This window comes from Condylura cristata, unplaced genomic scaffold, assembly GCF_000260355.1.
Source record: "Condylura cristata isolate star-nosed mole 26May11 unplaced genomic scaffold, ConCri1.0 scaffold00018, whole genome shotgun sequence".
Taxonomy (NCBI): Eukaryota; Metazoa; Chordata; class Mammalia; order Eulipotyphla; family Talpidae; genus Condylura; species Condylura cristata.
Genome location: NW_004567119.1, coordinates 23,738,380 through 23,762,018, shown reverse-complemented (window position 1 = coordinate 23,762,018; position 23,639 = coordinate 23,738,380). Strand labels below are relative to the sequence as shown.

The following is a 23,639-nucleotide window of genomic DNA, read 5'->3' as shown; positions in this document are numbered from 1 at the left end:
AGTGTCTTGCCATGAACCCAAGAAGCCTCCAGCAAAGGACTGCCAGCCTCCTGCATTTGCATATGCTCATGTGGTTTGTATAGAAATACAAATGCCCCCCTTGCAATTAAGTTCTATCTTTAGAGCATCCTGGAGAAAGATAGAAAAACTAAAAAAAAAAATTTTAATCCCACTTCTCCTCTTTACCAGGGGAGAGGGGTGGAAAGCATTATTCCTTTAAGCTCCATTGATATTAAAAAATCATAATTTAAAAAAGAATAAGTACAATTCCCCTTTCTGTTTTTCATCTTGGAATAAAAGCTTATCTATAACTTTAAGGTGAAAAACTTATGTCTGTCTGACTGGCTGTGCAGTTTGAAAGAACTTGAAGTTTTATTTGAATTCTTAGCATACCCTAAAGAAATTCCTGCTTTATTTTTAAAAAATAATATTTTATTCTTTTTTTCTTTGTTATCATAGACACTATGCCTGACTTGCATAAAATTCTCTGAGCATTCATCTGTATAACTAAATTTACAAAAGTGAGACAAGTTCTTAATATATCTTTGGCACTTAAGGACCTATCTCTTTTCATCAGAAACTTCAAGAAAATTCTTGTGCCTCCGTAAAGAGGTAAAGTTCACCCAGATTCTAAAGGCTGTAAAACCTTAATGAAGAACAGGTTGTGAGAACCGTGGGTAAATTCACTGTGGCCACTTTGCTATTCATGAGTATTCATTAATTGGAATGAATTAAGCTAGAAACATGGGACTCTGAAATGTGGATTGTAAGGATGGTTCTTTGTACATTATGATCATTCTGTAACTTATATCACCTTCCATTTTTATGTAAATGTTGGCATGTGTGTATCATGCTTATCTGCTCGAGTATAAACCTATGGTATGAGTAGAGGGCTTTCGTGAATGAAGGGATGAACAAACGAACAGATGGATGTCAGTAAAGAAAGGAATCAAAATTGGTTCTCACTTTTTCTTTCTCTCCTTTTTTCTCTCCTCTCTCCTTTCCATTCTTCTTTCCTTCCTCCTTCCTTCTATCCCTCCCACATTCACTCACCATTTGCCTTGACTCCAGACACGCAGCATGAAATTAGCTTACTGTCATAGCTCCAAGGAGTGATAATAGTTTTATGCAATTTTTCACTCAATATGCTTCCCCCTTGGCATCCTTTTTTTCGCTACCATGCTCCAATTTCCCCAGACTTTCATGCTCGGAACAAGTGCTGTGTGTGGAGTAGTCTTTAACACCAGGTTCAGCAAGGGGGATATTGCTCTTCCCTGGTCCCAGTGCTGTTTTCTCCGGGGAATCACAGGTGTTCCAATTAGGGACAATGAGATGCAATGAACCAGCATCACCAACAGAGGCATATGTCATGCCCACGGTTTGAAGCTGGGCAATTGACTCTAATACCAGGTCTGTTTCTCCTCAAAGGGTCTGAGAGTCCCAGCAGCATAGAGGAAAACAGAGCAGACCTGGGAGAAGGGGGCTGACTGGATTCTGGTGATATCAATCGATCTCTTGAATTACTCTTCCCCTACGTTTTGTTTCTAATTACAGGAGCTATCCCCTTTCACTATGTAAGCCTTCTATTATTTATTTGTTTATTTTTTCCTTTGTGTACGTCAGAAGGGAAAGGGTTTCTGACACTTGAAAACAAAACATTTAAACCACCACAAAAAAAGTTACTCAAGAAAAAGAAGAGACTAGAAATCATTTAGAGAAGCCTCACAACTTCGTGAAAATTATACCAAATACAGCCATGCAACCAATTTGTTTGCTTTTGCTTGAGCTCTCAAATGTGGAGACTTAAAAAAACACACCTGATGTGAAATAAAATGGTAACACCTATGACTGTGGAATCACTGACCGCACTGTCCCCAGGAAGATGTTCCTCAGTGCCTGGCAGTGGGAGTCTTCTGAGATGCTTTCCTATGTTTTCAGGTCCCAGAGCCCTGAGCGACTCTGCACTAATTAGCTGTTTGAGCTGTGCTTGACCATGATGCAGTTTTCTCATCTCATTGTGGTAGCCTTGAACGAAATCAGTGGTTCTCACAGTGTGTCCCCAGATCTGAAAATGTATTTAAAAATGCAGCTTTTAGAGCCAACCTCCTCAACTTATGAAATCAGAATTTCTGAGGGTCGGACCAAGTAATGGATATTTTATTAGCTGTCCTTCCTACCCTGGTATTCCATTGCATGTTTGAAAACCACCAAACTTGATCTTTTTTTTTAAGATTTATTTATTTATGCATAAAGAACTGGGGTACAGGCCAGAGTTGCAGGGGCAATGAGAGGATTCACCAGAGACAGAGTGGGGAGCAGAACAGGCAGATCCACGAAGCACACTACTGAGGGGAGCAGCGAGCGGGTCAGGAGAGGTCTGCCGTGCCATGTGGATCACCTCTGGTGCGGGGATCGAACTCATGCTGAAGTGGCTTTAGCTTGTTAGAGCTGTGCTTTAACCCACTACACCACCAGAGAGAGCCAAACTTGATCATTTTAAAGACAATTCAGAAGCAGACCCCTCTACTTTCCTCATCATGGATTAATAGGAGCTGGCTTACAGGGTCAGAGGCCTTTCCAATGCATAGGAGACAGGTGATTCTCCAGTCTCCTGAATGGAGCAGGAACAGGTACACAGGAGACTTGCTTCCAGATGCCGACTCCTACCTGTAGCATGGAAAGCAACAGGCAGGAAGTTGCACGCACTGAGGAGCACTAATGATTCTACTGTGAAAGGCTGTCAGCTAAATTTCCTCTGCTCATCCCTTCCTTCACAGAACAGCTGTTCTAAGGAACTCCATGTAACCAAAACCTGACTCTCTTCACTCTGGGGGATTTTCTTTAATGAGTGTCTTGTGGCTATACCTCCTCTGGGGGGTTTTGAAATGTGTTTCTCCAAGTCAGTTACATCTTTATCCCAGGCTTTGCAAGCTACCAGACTTCATACTTCAGATGTTTCCTTCCAGGCTTTCACACATGCAACAGCACAGCGCAGGCTGGCTCACCACCAGGTGCCTAGAGATTAAGATCACGTAGGCTTTCATTTTGATAAAAATAGTGCCCTTTGAAGTGTGGTGACTCACACTTTGGGAGCACTTCCTAGGTGCAATTACTGCCACTCATGTATTAGCTCATTTAATTCTCACAAGCTCTTATGAGGAAGTGCTATTATTATCCCCATTTACACATGAGAAAGCTCAGGAAAACTACCTGTAACTTCATTCTAATATGAAAGGAAAGATACTGTTTTCAAACCCAGTGAGACAGCACCTCGCACTTGTGAGAACTACTCATGTCAAAAGCCCAGAAACAGCAAGTATTAGTGAGGGTGTGGAGGAAATGAGACCCTCATGCACCATTGGTGGGAATGACATTGGCACCGCCCTTTTAGTAATCAATGTGGAGATTTTTCAAAATATTGAAAATAGATCAACCATACAATCCAGCAATTTCACTCCTACATAGCATTCCAAAGAATGCAAAAATACTAAATCAAAGAGATACATGTGCCCCTATATTTATTGCAAAACAATGTACAGTGACCAAGTCATGCAAACAACCTAAGTGCCCCAGGACAGATGAGTGGACTAAGAAGATATGGTGTACGTGGTTTGTGTGTGTTGCTCATCTCGCTGTGGTAGCCTTGAACTAAATCAGTGGTTTCTGCAGTGTGACTCCAGCCCTGAACATTTGTTCAAAATGCAGATTTTAGAGCCCCCTCCTCAACTTATGGAGACACACACACACACACACACACACACAATGTAATACTACTAAACAATGAAAAAAGATGAACTCATCATTTTCAACAGCATGAAGGGAATTGGAGGGGATCATTCTAAGCAAAATACATGAGAAGGGGAAAGACACATGTCACATGGTTTCATTTATACGTGAAATAAAAAGAGAAAAAAACAAAGGCTCAACAGGAATCAACCAATAACAGGCCCTAGAAATATGCCTAGAGAAATCACTCACCAGAAGGGGTAGATGAGGAACCAGGTTTGGACGGGACCTAATGGACTGTGGTGCCGGACTCCGGTTTCTTTGGCAGTTGGGTATGATGTGGTGAAGTACACCTGAAGAAGCGTGGCCTGTGTTTGAATCATCTACAGTGTTGCAAACCACATTACTTCAATTAAAAAAAAAAAAAAGGTTTACAATCTGTCAAGGAGGGAAATTTAGTTATAACAGGTGTTTAGTCTTACAAAGAAGCATGAAGTAGAAACAGTATCACACACTCTGTGTGCAGGTGGCAATGACAGCGAATCAGTCCTTCCTTTCCCAGTGTGAAGCTAAGGCCACCTCGTCCATGGAGTATTTTGTCCAACTTCTTTCCTATTTGTCCATAAATTTCCAACTGATGAAACTAGCAGAACAGAGTGTTAAAATAACCTCATATTTATCTGTTTTGGAAAAAAAGATCATTTAATATTTCTAAAACTACTTTTCTTAACAGCTCAGCAGTGACATGAGTTGTCATTTATGCTTCCTTTTTGCCTTGTGATAGAAGATGTAAGTTTTCTGGTGTAATTTGCTGTTTCAGAGCCTTTTATGTAGGTGTCAGACAAAAGAAATCTCTTTAGAACTTGTTCAAATATATTTACCCAAAATATTAGTGTGGTTAGGGGTGTCATCATTGCTAATTACTCAGTTGTCCTCTCTTTTGGCCTGTTTTACAATTGAATTCATTGTGTTAATGCCCGCTGTATCTCAAGGGAGATGAAAAGATGTCATCTTCTGATTATGCATAATTTGTATTCTTGTAAAGATAGAATTTATTTTAAAATGTTAAATTGGGGGGAAATTAAATTGAAAAAGAGCAAGGAAATCTATATTTATAAAGATAAATGAATCACTTTCTCCCTGTACTAAAACAATTTTCTATGAGCAGATTAAAAACACAGCAGTCACATTAGGATACTTATTCACGGCAGAATATTCGAGAACCCAGGTGTGGAAACTGTGTAGGTGGGAGAATTATTCCCTGGGATCTTCACCAAAATGACCATGTGTGTCCTTTGCAGGAAGAACATTTCCTCATCAAATTCTGAGGTTGAGGACAAGACTACAGAAAATGGCTTGAATCTCATTCTCATGGCTGGTTCTATAAATCAAGTAAACATGTGTCTTAATTTGTATAAATACTAAGCATGTTGACTGCATGGTTTATAAAACTATCTGAATTTTAGTTTACCTACCACCCACCAACCCAAGCATTTTCATTGATTGGCTGTGTGCCCTCAAGCAAGATTTCATTATCCATGACCATGTTCAATGGGTTCAAATAAGGCACTGAGGATGAGCATGCACTCAAAGATCAAGTGATACACAATAGGCATTCCACCATTTTTTCAAAGAAATACAAAGTGTGATAGATAATCAACACAAATGATATGTAATCTATCACTATTGAGGTTGAAAATCAAACCAACTTCTAAACATCTACATGTTTGTTTTTTCCTTGTTATAAATGCAACAGTGGCCTCTTATAGCTAAATGTAAGGAAACAGCAGCCTGGTTGTGGTATATAAATTATAAGTGAAGACTAATTTAAGGATCAAAGATGCTCTTCGGGAGATATCACTCCACTGGTTGGAAAAGCAATAGCTGTCTCCCTCTGTCTCATGTATTTGTACTCTCTGTCTTGGAAATATCCTTCCCACAGATCAGAATCTTGATGTTTAATTTAACTCAAAGGTTTTTGAGAAACACAACAGGGGGTTGTTCTGGTGGTTCTGGCATTGAAGAAATTGAAATGTACATGTTTTTTTCTCATTTATCAAAGACAGGCAAGAATCTAAACTGACATTTTATATCAAATGAATTATGAACTGTGTACTTTGCACCTAAGGGAACAACAACTAAATTATAGTTTGGGATAAAAAAGAAAGAGAGAGAGAAATAGGTTTTTAATAAAACATACAGTAATTTCTGTTCCTGTCTGATGGTGACAAGACCAGACAGTGTTTCACGATAGACCTAGGGAATGGATGCAGGCTACTTTGAAGTCTAGAAGATTCAAATAGTCCCCCTGTAGTGAGCAGATTGGATAGCAACACACGAGCAACCTTCTTTTTAATGGTACCACTTCCTGAAGTATAGTGAGCATTTGAATTAAACTTTTAATGTAAAGGAAGGTCTTATCATGTCTCTGCAATATAGCCAATTTTTTTTTTAATTATCAATTGAAGTTTCTAGCAAATTCAGCATGATACATGCTTTTTTATTTTAGGCAAAGCTTTGTTTTGATTGTGATGCTATTCTTCAAAAATGAGTGTTCTAATAGGTATACATAAATTTGAAAAATGTAGTACATTTTATTTTGACTTGTGAATTCCCCCACATCCAAACTCCTGAACTGACAAAATTCCCTGGTATTAATTCCCATATGCTACACTTGATCACAAGTGCATGTCTAAATTACCAGAAACAAATATCAATTATATTCTTAATTGTATACTTAATTGTGGTCAAATGAGAATCACTTTTTCTCTCAAATTTTTACTCCAACTTTACTATTCATGAGGTGGAATTTGTTCTTAGAAGCCTTTCAGCAGTTTTAAGTCCTGTTGATTATTATTTTCTCTTAATAAAAGAATGTGAAATTAATGGGGGTGTTGAGGGTTAAACCTTTGGGGTAAAAGAAAGAGAGAGAGAGAAATAGGTTTTTAATAAAACATACAGTAATTTCTGTTTTTGCTTGATGGTGACAAGACCAGATACTGTTTCACAATAGACCTAGGGAATGGATGTAGCTACTATGAATGGCACAATCTGAATGTTGTAAGACTAGATGAAGTTATTAGTTGAGTAACTTGAACATTGGATCCAATTCTAGTTTTTAGCACAAACATAAATTTTTATAAACAAAAAGATAATGAAGCCAATGCTTTGAAATAGTTGTGTAAAAAATAGTTACAGTGAAAAAAAGCAATGTGGAGATTTGTTCATTAACCTAAATTTGTTCATCCTGGAAACAAATTCCTGTCCCAAATGATAGTGGAAATTATATTCTACATTGTCATCAGCTGGACTCTAGGTGACATTAGCCATGACTCACCCACCACTCATTTTCCGTCTTCCTTTTCTTGTAATTGTGCTTTCCTCCCTGTGTTCTTCCAGATGTTGAAACAATGCTCCTTTGGTGACATTGTGGGCAGCCTGGGTTTTTCTGTGCTCAGCTGTAGTCTCTTCAAACATCTTTCCCAGAGGACGTGAAAACAATGTTGTTTCAAAATGCTCTCAAGTTTTGCCATCAACAGTGAAGATACATTCTGGTCTGCCCTCTGCCCCCATTTCTTGCTCAGTCATTCCCACTCCAGCTTCCTTCATGTTTCCTGTCAAAGTGTTGCTTTCCCCAGTTGTCACTGTCCTAGCAGTGCTGACCGGTGGCCCAGTATCCCTGACAGACTAGGGAAAGGTCCAGCTCGGTGGCGTAGCGTACCTACACCCAGTCCTGTTTTCAAGATGATTTTTACAGTGAATCCTTTCCCATTCCTCTATCAGTAAATGACTAAAATTTCATCAACAATTCAAAGATCACTGCGTAGTTGGTTCTTGATTGGTTCTCAGAAAATTAGATTAAAGACACCTTAAGAATGAGGCCAATTCAAAAATACAAGAGTTTTCTTCACAGCCTGAGTTACTGAAGTCTTTTTTTTTAAAGTTTTCTCTCTTGTTGGAAATTTTCAGTAAGGTGATAAATACTTGACACACTCTTACTATGACTTATCTCCAGTGTACTCATTTTTAAAATTGTGTATTAACCTTGCAATTTTTAATTTTACATGTGTCACATTCTTCAGAGAATTATTTCAAATGAAGTATATGGAAAGCATTTTAACTACAAACAGGATCGATTTAATCCACTTATATTTTTATTGTCTATATTTCAAATTCCTTTTTCTAGTTGATGCTGTTCCCTATATAAAGCATGAATAATCAGAATTTACAAGGAAAAAATAATTTCATGTATGCTGCCTGAAAATTAATTTGGATAAGTATGATGGTATTCATAGTAATGGGAATACCACAAAATACTCAGGAATATTCAGAGGAATTCAATTGGCAAAAGCAAAGTCTTATGTAAAGGATTTACATCTAGAAATATAAGGAAAAAGGAGAAAATTTGGTGGGTAGTTTGAGATGTAAAAATAAGAATTCTCCAGGGCATTATGACCAGCTACTTCAAGGTCTGTAATTAGTCTGACAAAGTGACAGTTCCACATTCTAGCTGAACAAATAATGTATCTAATGAAATTCAAAATCCCTATTTTCTCTGAGTACAATGAGCTACATCAGTCACAGCTTTGGGGTCTTTCAAAATTAACAGAGGATGACTTTACTCTGTCTGATGTTCCCTGGTTAACACCGTCTCTGAAACTGCCTTACAAAGTAATTTTAAGCAATTCTTTAATCTTAAACCACAAAGCAAGGTAGCAGTGGCTCCTGCCTTGGTCCTGTGGATGCGAAAGTGAAGTATAATCTTTTATTTCTCAAAACGGTCAATAGCAATTAGTATGCACTGGTGTCTTTTTATCCTGGTGCCCTTGACCCACCTCTGCCACCCCTTTCTATATAACTCCTATTATGAACTGTAACTGGGGATCTCCTTGCTTCTCTTCCATTCTAATTAAAGCATTCTGAGTGGACACAGGGACAATTTTTCATTTCATGAAGAATAATTATCCTAGAGAGGTGAAATCCTCCAGTTGGGCTTCATATAACTTTTGACAAATTTTTGAACCAATTTTCAGTGGTATGTACTCATGCCAGGGAAATGATTGTGAAGTTTTGGGTTTCTTTAGAAATGTAAACCCAAATGGGTCAGTGACTGACCAAAGGTGGAAGTTGCTCTATTTCATGCTTTATTCAGTGACATGATGCAAAAGATTTTGTTCCTGAGAGCCAGATGATGAGTGTTTTACTTATTTTATTTTATTTTATTTTATTTTATTTTATTTTATGCACATCATCTCTCTCTAGAAAGGACTTTGGTGATGACCCATTTCTTTTGATGGGTCCATCAAGCCTAAAACCCTTGTTAAATATCTTGTTTCCCTGTTTTTCTCTGGATAATTTTCTGGGAGCTTTCTGATGCCTTGATGATTAGAACATGGAAGAAATGAAAAACAGAGACAGACTGAGAAAGACAGACTACTTCTCTAAGCCTTTACTAAAACCTCCTCAAGATTTAAATAATACAATCATTTTTTAAATACTTAAATATTTTCATTCCTACCAAGCCCCCCAGCAATAAGATTTCTCTCTCCCTCAAAGCAGTATTCATACAGTGATTTGAATCGTTAGGTTACTGTGGGGCAGATAGAGAGGGTAGGGAGTAGAAGACAGGCCATCCTGTGTCCCGTGCAGCAAGGCAATATCCTGGCTGATCAGTTAAGCAAAGGCACTGCTTAGCATAACAGTTAGGAGGAGCTTGGGTTTTGGAGACAGGTTGCTGGATTCAAGCAGCAGTTCAACACTTGTTAGCCATATGATCTTATACAAGTCACTTATCTGCCACAGTCTGAGTGATTGTGGCTCTCCTTAAGTCATATGTTCAAGCCTAATACCCTAAGTGATGGCATTAAGAGGTGGAACCTTGTGGGTAGTGATGTTATGAGGCTGAAGACCTCACCAATGAAATTAGTGCTCACTGGTGCTCTTATACAGGAGGCCACAGAGAAGGCCCTTGTCCCCTCCCACTAAGAGAGGATCCAGAGAATGGGCACCAGCAAGCCCTCTCCACCCAGAAATCAAATCTGCCAGTGTCTTGATCTTAGGCTTCCAGCCTCCAGATATGGAGAAATAAATTCTACTGCTTACAATCTATCCAATTAATGATGTTTTGTTATAACAGCCAGAATGAACTGAGATATTATCTAAGCTCCAGTTTCCTTTTTACATAGGACTGTCATGAAGATTAACAATGGTGGCACATAAAAAAATGAGCTTAGTAGCTCGCATATTAGAAATATTGCTCATGTTGGAATCTTAGTATTTTTAGCTTTACAAATGATTAGCAAGGATTTGGCACTTCTGGAGGAAAAATTAACCCAAAATTTTAAAGTTGTCAATTTACTAAAGACCCTCAATATAATCACATTGGACTCTTTACCAGAAGTTTGAACTTTGCTCAACTTTAATGCCTTCAAAAATTTTTGCCAAGCTCTGTCTTAGTGCTGTGCTGGAACCCGCTGCACCTCCAGGGAGGGCCCAGCAAGCTCTCACTGCCAGGCCTAATCCTACCTCCTGAAGGAGAAAAATTTCTGAAACAAATACAGGACAGATCTACATGGAACTCAATGTTGTGCTCGCCAAATGAATAATGACATTTACTGAAAGTTCTGGATGGATATTTAGAAATCTCCAGGGGACATTAGGATTATCAGAAGTATCTAGAGCTAAATTTCACTTATTGTGGGATGAAGTTTGCTGATAAACTATGACAATAGACTTTATTATAAACAGGGAGATAAGACAACTCCGTCAATGTAAAGTTAGCCTCTTTGTTTTAGAGACATCTTATTTGTTTGTGGAAAGTATTTTCTTTATTTTTAGAATTCAAGAACTTTAATCCAATTACTGCCATTCTCTTGTATTGTAAAACTGTGTTATCTTATTAAATGAGCTCATTTTAGACACTGTTTCTTAATTGTAAATTTCCATAAAATGAAACTTACTGAAAAAATAAGAACTTTAAACAGTTACTTAAAAATTCAAAATCGTAAAAAGAAGACTTTTTTTTTATTTATTTATTTGTGCATACAGAACTGGGGTATAGGCCAGAGGCTCAGGGGTGGCGAGAGGCTTCACCAGAGACAGAGTGGGGAACAGAACAGGCAAATCGATGAAGTACACTGCTGAGGGGAGCGGCGGGCGGGTCAGGAGAGGTCTGCCTCGCCATGTGGTCACCTCCGGGGCAGGCGGGAATCGAACTCAGGCGGAAGTGGCTTTAGCTTCTTAGTGCTGCACCCGCTGCGCCACCAAGGAGGGCCGACTTTTTTTTTTTTTAAAAGATTTATTTATGCATACAGAACTGGGGTACAGGCCAGAGGTGCAGGGGCAGTGAGAGGATTCACCAGAGAATCAGACGAAGTACACTGCTGAGGGGAGCAGTGGCCGGGTCAGGAAAAGTCTGCCGTGCCATGTGATCACCTCCGGTGCTGGGGATCGAACTTGCACTGAGGCTAAGGCCAGCGTGCAGTGCTGCATCCTAACCTGTTGCACCACCAGGGAGGGCCAACAAAGGGAAGATTCTTAAAGGAACGTCTAAAATGGTGTATTGATTAGTTACACTTCAAATTTCATTTTTTGTTTGTTTGGTTTTTTTTCTTGGCACTCTCATGTGAGAAATAAGTTGGATGCTTGAACACAATGGCTCACCTTTCATTTTATCATTCAGCCTTTATTTTTTTTACAGACATCAAATTTTTTGTTTTATGTCTTAAAATTATTTGAAGAATTAGTCATGTTGAGAATTATAAAGTCTATTAATGAATGATTTATCTTGTTTTCTGGCACTCCAATGATGTATATTCTTTATGTATTGGTATGAGAATGTTTTGTAACAGGGGGATCTAGGTGGAAGAAACAGATATTTAACCTGAAATTTAGTGATGCTTAAAATCACTATCCATGATGATGGTGATGGCCTCTTCTCAGGGTGATGTGACTCAGAAAGCCCTAAAGAGTGCAGTTGTTGGCATGACCCATCATGAGCCTTTACATAAGATAGCCCCAATTTATGTAACAACCCAGTGAGTGCACCCTGTTAATGATGTCAAGTACCCATTTCACAAGTGTAAGGTCCCGATGGAGGCAAAAAGACACCATTCACCTTCAGTTTTGTAGACGGAATATAGTTCTTACATCAGAATGAGTTCACCAACAATACAGTGTGTCCAATATGGGACAATTTGCAAAGCAACCATCTTCCTATCGTTGGTTATAATCTAAACATTCAGGATATTTTAAGCAACAGTATTTTATTTGGTGGGAGGTTAAAGTTGTCAATTTTTAAGCAATTTAGCATATAGGCTTTAAGTTTAAACATTCTCTGGTCAGAGATCAATTCCATAACCTAGAGATAGATAGCACTTAATTTTTTAAATTCATTTCTCTAACTAACATTAGAAACTCTCCATTTTGCATTTCAGTCAATTCCTGAGAACTCGCAAAGTCACACTAATAGTTCAATGTAAGATTCCTTGTGGGATCTTAATGAGACAGAGACCCTGCTATGATAAATAAGACCAGAAAGTACCATTTAAGAATTTGATTTGGGATAGAAAATAAATCCAACCTTTCTTGGGAGTGATCAATCTCTTCGTGCTGTAAAAGATTTGTTTTTATATTTATTTAATATATTTAATATTTATCCTCTGTTATAATTCATCTGCTATCACATGCTGTTTGTGCTGTGGAATTAGGAGCACTGTCTTTGAACTTCAACAGTCTCAGCTTAAATCCTCACTCTGCCTGTAACCAGTTTCATGATTTGAGATAAAATATGTAAACTCTCTGAGCCTCAGATTCAATCTGCACAGCAGAGAGATAGTATGACAATCTTTAGTGTCATTCTGAGGATTAGAAATAATTATGTTAAAGAACCTAGAGCATCGTATGTTTTTTAAAAGTTAGTTATTATGAAAGACTATTTTGTGAGCATTAAATCCCTTTTAACCTACTCATCGCTATTTGTTTAATGCTGCTCTATTTGTACATCCTTGAGCTCAAGGTTGACTGTCCATTTGTTAGCACATCTGCATATCCCTCATAATTAATATCTTTTTTAATGACATATGGTTTAGTGACTGGAAATTGAGTCTTGCCTTCTGTTTTCAATTTGTTTATGACTCAACAACTCCATATATGTGTCTGAACTTTAATTTTCCATTCTGGAAACTAGAATATAAAATCCTTGCTCATATGTAGCTATTTCAGAAAATGAGAGGAAAATGTGTAATCCAAAGAATTTGAATATGTGCCAGGCTATTCAGTGATGCAGCCAGGAGGCATAGAGATAAAGGGCTATAGTTCTCTTATATTATATTAACAAGGAGACATCAGTGAAGAAGCCAGCAATATCTCTGAAGTGAATGCAACTTTGTTACTGGCTGGTGCCCAATTCCAGGTGAAGGCAGCGGAACTTACCACATCTGTTTGAATGAGCACGGGCAGAGCTGATGGAAGCTCCAGACACCGGGCTTTAACTGGAGACATGAATACCTCAAAAGAACTGGTAGTGCACGTCTTGCCCTGGTGATGAGCCTTCAGGGTCTATTTCTCCAAAAGGCAAGATCGAGGTCACACCTGCACCTTCTGAAACCCTCCGAGCACAAACACACCTCTTATACTCTGCACCCACACGTTCCAGTCACTGAGTCATGTCTTATCTCTCCATTGAATGTAAAGTATATGGTCTAATCCCCAGGTCTCCCTAGCCTGCCCTTTCCCTGCCCCCAGCAAAGAAGCTTGTATAGAGTGGGATTTGATATCATTTATTACAGATTTGAATCTCATACATAATATCAAAGGCTTCTTTGACACCTTACTGTGGTGTTTGACTCCAGTGTTTAGAAATGCGCACATGTCTGTACAACACGTCTGTCTTAACAGATCGGTGGCTGTCCTGAGAAAAGGGTGTGTATGGAAAGCAGATTGAATTAATTTTCTCCCCATAACATTTCCTCTTCTGACACTTTTAGCCTTAATAGTCACAGGCCTCCTGGCCCAAAAGGTTAGGGTGTTCTGGTTTTTTGTTTGTTTGTTTGCTTTTGGTTCCTTTTGTTTCTGATAGGGAACAGTCCACAAGTGCGAATAATTTATAATTTTAATAAAACCATATATTAAAAAAAATCATACTATATAGAATAGCTACCCTATGATTTAATCATTGGCTACCCTGTGATTTAATCTATGGTTTCCTATTTTATATTGATTTTGCCTTTGGAAAAAAAAAACAGTTCAATTTGAACTTTTATTAAATACACCCTCCCTTCCTTTAAATTTATAGATTGGAGTAGCTGTTTTATCTAGTTGCCATGTAGAATTAGTATTTACTGGACAAGATTGTTGATTCAGGAGGTTGTCTGTAGAGTGCTTGCCCCAGGAGGGTCATATTCAACTTTAGAGGAGCTTTTTGAGCAACATAGCATCTTGGAGGCCATATATCAAGGTGATGGATACCCAGCTCTCGTGTTAAGCAACCAGGGGTGGAATTATGGCTGGTTCCTAGTTATTGCTTTGGTGCTAAGGAGCCTCAAAGGAATAGGTCTCAGATAAAAGGGGTTAACCAGAGGGGAAAGAAAGGTTTCTAGCATGCAATGCTATATATATATATATATATACATACATATATATATATGTATGTATGTATGTATGTATGTATGTATATAAACTACAGAATGAGATGTTTTATGTAAATAATTTAAGATGATCATACTGCTAGAACTATTTTGTAATCTGTGTAATCAGATCAATTTAATGGGTGATGTAATTTTGTGATCACTCAGGAGAGAACCCAGGATACTTTATTATTGCAGACCCCACGCCTCTGTTCTTTCTTTCTTTTGTTTTTTTAAAGATTTATTTATTTGTGCATACAGAACTGGGGTACAGGCCAGAGGCTTAGGGGCAGCGAGAGGCTTCACCAGAGACAGAGTGGGGAACAGAACAGGCAGATCAACGAAGTACACTGCTGAGGGGAGCAGCGGGCGGGTCAGGAGAGGTCTGCCCCACTATGCGGTCACCTCCGGGGCAGGCGGGAATTGAACTCATGCAGAAGCGGCTTTAGATTCTCAGTGCTGTGCTTTAACCCGCTGCGCCACCAGGGAGAGCCGCCTCTGTTCTTTCTTAAAGACATATCCTGAGCATTTGGAGGGTTTTAGTCTCTATATTCAAAATGTTAACGCTTTTCATGATCTTATCAAATCTGATCTTATCAGAGCTGATCTTCCCTCAGAACTTGAATTGTCAATGCAGTTATATACCTTCTGTCCAGGCTCTTTTTGTAAATGCACATTTGTTACCAACTAAATGAAGACTACATACCTGATAACTTATCACTGTTTAAACTATTTTGCATTCACAGATAAACGATCAATTAAACAGATTTTAGAATGAATTCAAGCCAAGATACAGAGTTTACTTATTGGATAGCTTGCCCTAGACAGCATTCTCCTTACCTCTCCTGGTCATGTCCCATTTGTACTAACTGGAAGAAATAAGTCACCCCCTATTTTCATTTCCCCTCTTTTCAAGCATCCAATTCATGCTCACACTTGTTCACTTAGTTGATGCCTTTGCTTTTATTTTGATCATGAGGAAGTCTTTGAAGTCACTGAGAGATCTCTGCTGTTATTCCCATCATCAAATCTGCCTACCTCTATACATAGCAGCCTTGGACTCTGCATTCTCTTCTGCATAATGGCGCCATGCCTGGTTCCATTCAGCAGCCTATGCGCATTGGCTCTCAATTCAACTCACATGTCTCTGGCTAGCCTTTCTCCTACAAGGACTATACTCCAGCAGTTCCCTCTCATCCGCCTGCATTATTTCCCCCAGTCTCTACTGCATCATTCTAATTAGAATGCACATGGTACACCATCTTTAGTTTTTAGAAAGCTTCCCTTTGATAACTTTAGCATCTCTCCATGCTTCCCCTTTTTATACTCCCTTTCAGAGTCAAATCTCTCACAAGAGTTGTCTCTGGTTGCTACGTTCACTCACTCCCTTCCTTCCTGATCATGCCCTTCTCAGTTTTCACTAAACAGACTGCCATGCCTATTGCTGCACTGCATCTTTTCTCAGCAAGGTTACCAGCCACACACACTTGACTAAAAAAAAACTGCAACTCTTGGCCCTCCCTGGTGGTGCAGCGGGTTAAAGCACAGCACTAAGAAGCTAAAGCCACTTCTGCATGAGTTCGATTCCCACCTGCCCTGGAGGTGACCACATGGCGCAGCAGACCTCTCCTGACCCGCCCACTGCTCCCCTCAGCAGTGTACTTCAAAGATCTGCCTGTTCTGCTCCCCGCTCTGTCTCTGGTGAATCCTCTCACCCTCCGCATCTCTGGCTTGTACCCTAGTTCTGTATGAATAAATAAATAAATCTTAAAAAAAAAAGAAAAGAAAAAAAAATGCAACTCTTAGTCTACTTCCCTAAGCAAAGCACAGTTGACACAGATGACCAGGGCTTCCTCGGTGGTGGGGGTGTTTCTTCACTTGGCTTCCAGTTCCCGCTTCTACCACTGTCCACTCCTTTAAGTATCCTTTATGGCAGATGCAACTTCCTGACCTCAGAATGTTGATGGAATCCAGGGCTTTATTCTCAGATCTCTACCATGCTCATAGTGTTTATCACCTCTAGTTCACTTCATCAAGTCTCAGCTTAGATAACCCATGCACATTGATCCAGAGCCAACTTCTTCCTTGATGTCCCAACTAAAGGTGTATTTACAAATATTAAATGTAACATGGACAGAGCAGAAGTCTTGATTCCACCATAACTGACACCTCCCTTTAGTGATCCTCATTTCAGCATGCCCAGGACGCTGAAACATTAGTATATCTTCACTCCATTATTTTTTACTTGTGACACTCTTCACTCAACTGAAAAGCAAAACACTGTTGTGTAGTCAGTTTTTTACTACAATACGGTTTACTTCATGTCATTCTTTTAGGTTTTCTGGTACAATTCTAACAGATTTATCTGGTGGATTATATGAACCGGGAATGCTGGGCCAAAGACAGATTTGCCAGACACTCAGTAGATGGGAAAAAGCAGCATACACATCCCCACATGCATGATAAGGGCAGTGTCACCAAGAGAAGTGGCAGTTCATGAAGAAAATACATGAAAGAGGATGTTTCATTTTTATATTCTTGGCAGTTGATGAAGAAAACACATGAGGGAGAATGTTTCAATTTTACATTTTCATAAGTGACAAGTAAGACTGGAATGTGCTATTTTCACCTAATCATGTCTACCATTATAAAAAAGTACAATTTTTAAAAAATCTTCCTTTCCACACACACACACAAAAAAAACTACTTGTGTTCATAGGTGATGCTGTGATTAGGTGGGTGTGGGCCATAGAGATGGGGCAAGTAAGAGACTTGGATCCCTGCACTGTTGGGGTTTTTTGCTTGATTTTTGGGCAAAGAAAGAAGCTAGCTGAATATTTGCTTCACTAAATCCCTCACATGTTCTCAATTAGATAAGCAGAAGGGCAGTTGGGCATGCCATTGTCTCTCCGTTGTTCTTCCGTTTGGGGGACCACTTCTTACGACCGAAGCATTACGTCATTGTGTTGAAATGAACAATAAGGAAGTATAGTAGCTCAGGAAGGAAAATGTTAAATTAAATGGACCATGTTTAACATTGTTTGTGATCCCGAGGAGCAGTTTTTCCAGTATACGGAGCATTTCGATTCCATCCAGCATATGTTCGCCACAGTTTTCTCTGCTCTAATTCATCTGCGTGTCCCGACAGCTCCAGATGGCACGCTGCCTCCCAGGCTCTCATCTGCTGCCCCAGCCCGTCTTCAGGTTGTCTGGTCTACACCAGCTCTCAACAACGCCCCTGGCTGTCCCAGAAACCGGTTCCAGATGAGGACTGGCCACCCCAGCCGAGGATTTCTACAGTGAGCATTCGACTTTGTCCGTCCTCCTATTATCACCAGGGTTAGACCATGTAGACTTAAGTTTTGAATAATAAGTTTGCAAAGGCTACTTTTGAAAGGTTCAAGTAAATTTAAAAAACAAGCCACTTCCAAGGAGATGTGATGGGCTAGGCTAACCCATCTACTCACCTATTCTTTCTCTGTAAAAGTCTTCACCTGTAACTTTTCATAAACACATGTGTTGCTTAACACAGGTATATACCTGAAACCCAAAAATGCTTCGTGAATTGTGGCTACAAAATTATAATACTTATTCTGCACATTCCACATGCCAGGGTGTCAGCAGTAGACTAGATTGTGACTACTGCTTGAATTTGCCTTTCCTATAAAGCAGTATTGCAAACGCTCAGCCAAAGGCTCCTTATTTTAAAGGACTAATCATGTGGTAATAGAAACTGCATTCCTCAAATATATGTTGACATATTATGAAAATTCTTTGCCATAAGATTTTACACATTTATTATTTCATTGAATTATCAAAATCTTCCTAATGAGCATTTATTTCTCATTAGGCTATTTTCTAATCCTTCTGCAACAGTAAGCTATGAAGTGAGAGAGTTTCAGTTCTACACAGAGTGTGAATTCTGGCTGGTGGCCTCCAGTGGATTCAGCAGTGCAAGTGGCCCTCAGGTCCCCTTCATGACCACAGAGGACAGTAAGTGGCCTGGACTACCCTTTTCATTAAGGAGTTTTAAATCTCTTTGGTTTTCCCAAAACAAAAGAACAAGCCTCCTGTGTTTTCTTGACATTTGCTGGTGATAATACTTTCCAGGGCAATTGTGGTCAGACTCTCCAGAAAAAAAGAAATGTGGGCTTGAAGGGTTAGGTCTGCAGACAGGAAGCAGTTACTCACATAAGTGATGAAATGGTCCCATTCTACCCTTTAGGGTACATTGTGTTACCCTGCAATAGGGAAGTTACAATCTTCTCCTCTGTGTCTGAATAGTTCAGTATTCTCTGCTTTGGAGGAATTCTGGCAGGCTGAAGGGTTTGCAATCTGGACCTTATTTCTTGAGGAGGCTGCATAGAAAATACATGCAGTGCTGTTACACTTTGTTATATACAGATAACCTCAATATGAACATATATATGAAAGTATAATTTTAACAGAAAAATTAGGAATTAAATCAAGATACCCAGAGTGAATAAGGAACAGCTCCTTTAAACAGCAAGGTTCTTTGGGGTTATCTTGTCAAGTCTTTTCATCAGCGACTTCTTAGAATATATTGCTCTATAGACCAGAGCCATTCTGATTCTAAATCTGATGGGGATTAGAGTAACTTTCAGAAGGCTAGATATGAGTTCAAAAGCATGGTGTGTGAAAGAATATCAATCAAATATCCAATAGACTCGTTAATTTTTACAATACCCTTAATTGTGTTATTTTAGTGAGGATAAGAGATAGAATCAAAACTATTTACATCCTTAAAGCATATTTTTTTTAAAAAATACACTATGAACAATAATATAGAATTCTTTATCCACTTCTCCCAATTGATAACTACTTCCTGGGAGTAAATCAAGAACTTTACAAAGATACTCCGGGTCCTTTTGATTCTCAAGGGTAAAATGAGATATAGTACATGTTCAGCATAACACAAAAAGCAACATCTAAGAGCCAGAAAGCATTAAAGCAACACTCAGCCCACCTAAGCTCCCCTTAGAAGGAACATGACAGACGCTGTGAATTGACACTATGGTCACGAGCTGTGTATAGATGTGTAGACTGAAAGGCTTCCATACAAAATAGACTTTAGAAAAGAAAAAAAAACAAACAATTAAGCCACCAGAAATAAATTTTTAGATGCAAAGATTAATTAAAAGAATTTGTCAACCCTTTGTGTGGGTGATGGTCTCATAGACTATGCTATGCTGGAGAAGAGGGAAATGGTCTGTTCTTGTGGAACTTTCAGTTTCTCCTCCCATACACAAATAACAACAGTTGACCTCCCCTAAATTTTGGTTGAGGGCTATGACCTCCTATCTATAGGTGAGAAGTTTGCACATACTGTCCGAAATATAGCCAAGTAGCAATTAGCAGAGTTCCTTTCTTGATCAAAATTATCCCACCTCATCTCCCCATGAAACAAAGCCCAGTGGATGTGATTAGAATTTTCATGCACAGAGACCCTGCCATCATTGTGACTTGGGGGTGCCTGGATTTGAAGTAAATAACATTAACCTGTCATTTCAACTAAGAGTAACACTTGACTCTACAGCAGGTATTAACTCAAAAAACCCAGCCATCATTTTTTATTTAAATCCCTCCCCTGAAACTGATAACCTCTTCCTCCCTCTGCTTCCGGCACACACTACAAAGTCACACACATCAGCAGAGAGCCAGAGGCTGGTCATTCACCCTTCTTGGGTAAGTTACCAGTGTTTGCTCAGCCCGAGACATGATGACAGTGAACTCTATATTTTGGGTGTCACTAGAGATGGATGCCATCTCTGAAAGGATGTGCAATTGAGTTGACAAAGACTGAGTGATTGGCATTGGGCACAAGCAGTTTTTCTGTCAAGGCTTCAAAGCATTCCTCCTGAAACCACCCATGCTGACAGCTCCGTGCCAGAATTGCACTTCATACTTGATCTTTGCCAGCACCTCTTTTTGCCCACGCACAATTTCCAATGTAGAAATGTTACGTATCATCTTACAGAATGAAACAGAGAAGTCACTCGCACTCGCATGTAAATTTCACCCCTTCAGTAGGTACCTTTCACATCAGTATGGCCCCCAAACTTCCTGGTACTGATAGCTCCTCACTAAGGGGATTTCTCATGTGATCGAGCAAGCCTGTGATTTCCATCAAGCCTGTGACACTGCTGAAGTTAGAAAAGGTATCTGAGTCAGGAAATGAGCTACAAATTTCAGCCAGAGAAACATGCTTGAGTGTAAAGAGAAGTTCTCGCGGGCAGAGAAAGGGGCTATAAGGAATTTTAATAGATTTTCCTTTCAAATAATTTGTCATTTACTTCAGTGTGCTACCAATATCCAGTTCCATGCATTTTTAAAAATCTAGCATGCTGATGCCAAATAATAATAATGCACATTTCCTATGAATATTTTAAATCCTGTTAAATGTGTGTTAATAAAAGATGTTTGTTCCAGCAGACTTGGTCAGTGTAGTGTTCAACAATTTGCAACCAGATAAATACAAACAACACATGACTTTTTTTTTTTTTTTACATTCTCCTGGTAGCCCAATAACCTAACGCGTGTCTGCATATTGCAAACATGCATGAAGATTGTATTAGGCTTGGGGACATGTGATTAACAGGATCAAAATACTTGCCTCACAGCTGAAATTTTTGATGCCTTAGGCTAGAAACAACCCTCGCTCCTGATTATAGTATTGCTCCTTCTGCTTCTCTCTCATGTGTTGGCAATTGTTTCTGGACATCACATACATATAGGACTTGTAGTTGGCTGGAAGTTTTTCTTCCAACTTCAGCTCAAATGTAGACATGCTCTTTTGCCTAAAATCCTGCCCTGTGTAAAATATGAAATAACTCACTTTACTGTGAAGTTGTGATTCCCTAGACCAATAAAACTGAGACAATCTGTTTCCCTCAAGGTTTTTCAGGTAATGATAGCATAGACTATCACCCCTCAGTTATTTAAAACAAAAGTGTGGTATCACAAGTAGTGCAAAATGTGTCAGCCCAAAGCAAGTGAAATTGTCTCCTAAATAGATAAACAAATAAACCCAAATTGATTATCGGGCAGACCATTTACATATCACGTATTTTTAAAACCTTTAAAAATATGGACATCTTTCCAAATTTGTAGTTAAAAATTTCAGAGTAGGAATTTTAACTGCTCATCTAAGAGGCATCTTAAAATAAAACTTGTGGCTTAGGGTAGTTTATTCTGCAGATAAGTATTTTGCTAACACTGAAGGTCCATGAATTTTGCCTGGAAAGGCTAAAGATATAAAACCTCAGTTTTATAAGTACCTCTAACATACTAAGATTGTTACGCACTATATTAGGCTTTCTATTTTTTTTTTTTTCACACTTACAATTGCACTATGAACAAAGAATGAAGTAGTCAGGGAAATTATCCTGGTCTTTGGTTTCTGCTTCCCTTTCCCCTCTATTATTTGTAAATATTTTCCCACCTTCATTCATCTTACAGATTGTGGTAGTCATGTACAGAAGAAAAGAGGTTCCCTTCCAAGCAAGACAGGATGTTAATTAAATCCATCTTTATCAGGACACTTTTCTTCTTCTGTTGATGTGCTACTCATTCATCAAGTCCCAACTCAAATGTCACCCCTCTGTGAAGTCTTCTTATGACCGCCTTGAAAGTTTGGGTTGTCCTTTCATGTGGGCTATATTTAGCCCCCTCTGAAATATAACTTCTCAAACCCTCAAGCTCTAACCCATTTATCTCTGTATTTCCAGGGCTTGGGAGATCTGTTCAGAGCAGGTACTCAAAAGCTGTTCACGCAAGTACTGGCTACCAAGAGTAGCTACATCCATGAATACAGGCAAACCTTAATTTGAAACTGCCTCTTACCAGAGGCCGAAAGAGACACAACTCTGTTCTGGAGGCCTCCCCTTTACAATAGGGGGAGAACCCCAGGCGAGAACACAGAGCTGGAACTTCAGTGAAAGCAACAGCAAGGGAAAGGGTGTTTTTCTCAATAGAGGGTGTTTGGAAAGCCAGAGAAGACCAAGAGAGGGAAAAGAAACCATTTCTATTTAGAGCGCATTTAAATGTCAAGTCCCAAGTTGACTTCCTTCCATTCAGTAGAAAATAGCAAAAAAAGGAATTGCTGAAGGAGCAGATAGCAGGGTGCTCTGCCCGTGGTCCATGGTGGAGAAGAGGAGAGCAAATGTCAGGAAAGGAAACCCCAAAAGTTATCCTCCCTTTTTGCCTTGGAGCCAGAGCCTGCTGACTTTGTTTCAACTTTGGTGACTTGGCTAGTATAATGAATGTTGTAATCAGAGAGACCTCTGCTAGCCCAGAACTAGGGGCTAATTCAAAATCTTGGTGGGGAGAGAAGGGAGGATACATAAAAAGAGGATTTCAAAAGGAAAGCCTTTTTCTTGTTCCCATTCTGCAATAAGAGTAAAATAGCCACAGTCCTTGTGACAGGGAACGGAAATAAGAATGTGGTATGAAAGTCAATGAATTGATCAAGATAATTCTAAAGCAGGATTTTCCAAATCATTTAGTAAGAGTACTTGTGCCCTTAGGAGTATTTAAAAATGTAAAACTATTAATACCTGGCAAACATCTTTTTATCAGTGTGTCTCAAAATTTCAAATCTCAACCTGCATCTTAAGAGTGTTGAATATGAGGGAAAAAGAGGATTTTTCTTTCTATTTGTGTGAAGTTCTAGCATAATTATATCAGATTTGATCTTATTTAATGAAAGATGTGAATTATAAGTTTCAGTAGTGTTGCCTGATTATTTTGTGTCCTCCTTTCCAAATATTTTCCCCAGTTACTTTAAATACTGGCATGTCTGTCTTTTCAAACAATGATGCAGGATGCAGATACCTAGTTAACAGAAAGATGCATGATGAAAAGTAAATTATTTCATCTCCTGATTTGAGAGCAAATGGCTCTGTATGTCCTTACATATACTGTTTTCTAGCTTCCACCCACCAAATGCTGACATTTCCACATTGAAAAGCTAATATGTATTATTAATTTTACACCCTAAGATCAAAAGCTAAAAGTGACCAAAAGAGAATCCTTTGAAAAGTTCCATCTCTCTGCTTCCATTTCTTCGGAGGCCCTTGAGTCCCTTTGGGAATATTGGGTGAGACTCTAACAAATGAGGAGTCTCTTGTCTTTTAGGACTTTTTCATTCCTTCATGAAAGCCCACGTGAACACTTTAACTTCTGTCCCAAGCTTTCAGGAAAATCCATGGCTATCCAGTGAAAAATAATATAACTCAATTCTGAAAGTCAAAACCCTCTTCCTAGCTT

General features: G+C 39.0%; 1 protein-coding gene across 1 annotated transcript in view; it reads left to right on the top strand.

The window, feature by feature from the left end:
* Positions 1–23,639, top strand: part of USH2A (Usher syndrome 2A (autosomal recessive, mild)) — a 589,735-nt gene that overhangs the window by 372,426 nt on the left and 193,670 nt on the right. The window contains 2 exon segments of the mRNA XM_004685238.1: positions 17,500–17,650; positions 18,202–18,344. Of these exon segments, the coding sequence (XP_004685295.1) occupies positions 17,500–17,650; positions 18,202–18,344 (294 nt within the window).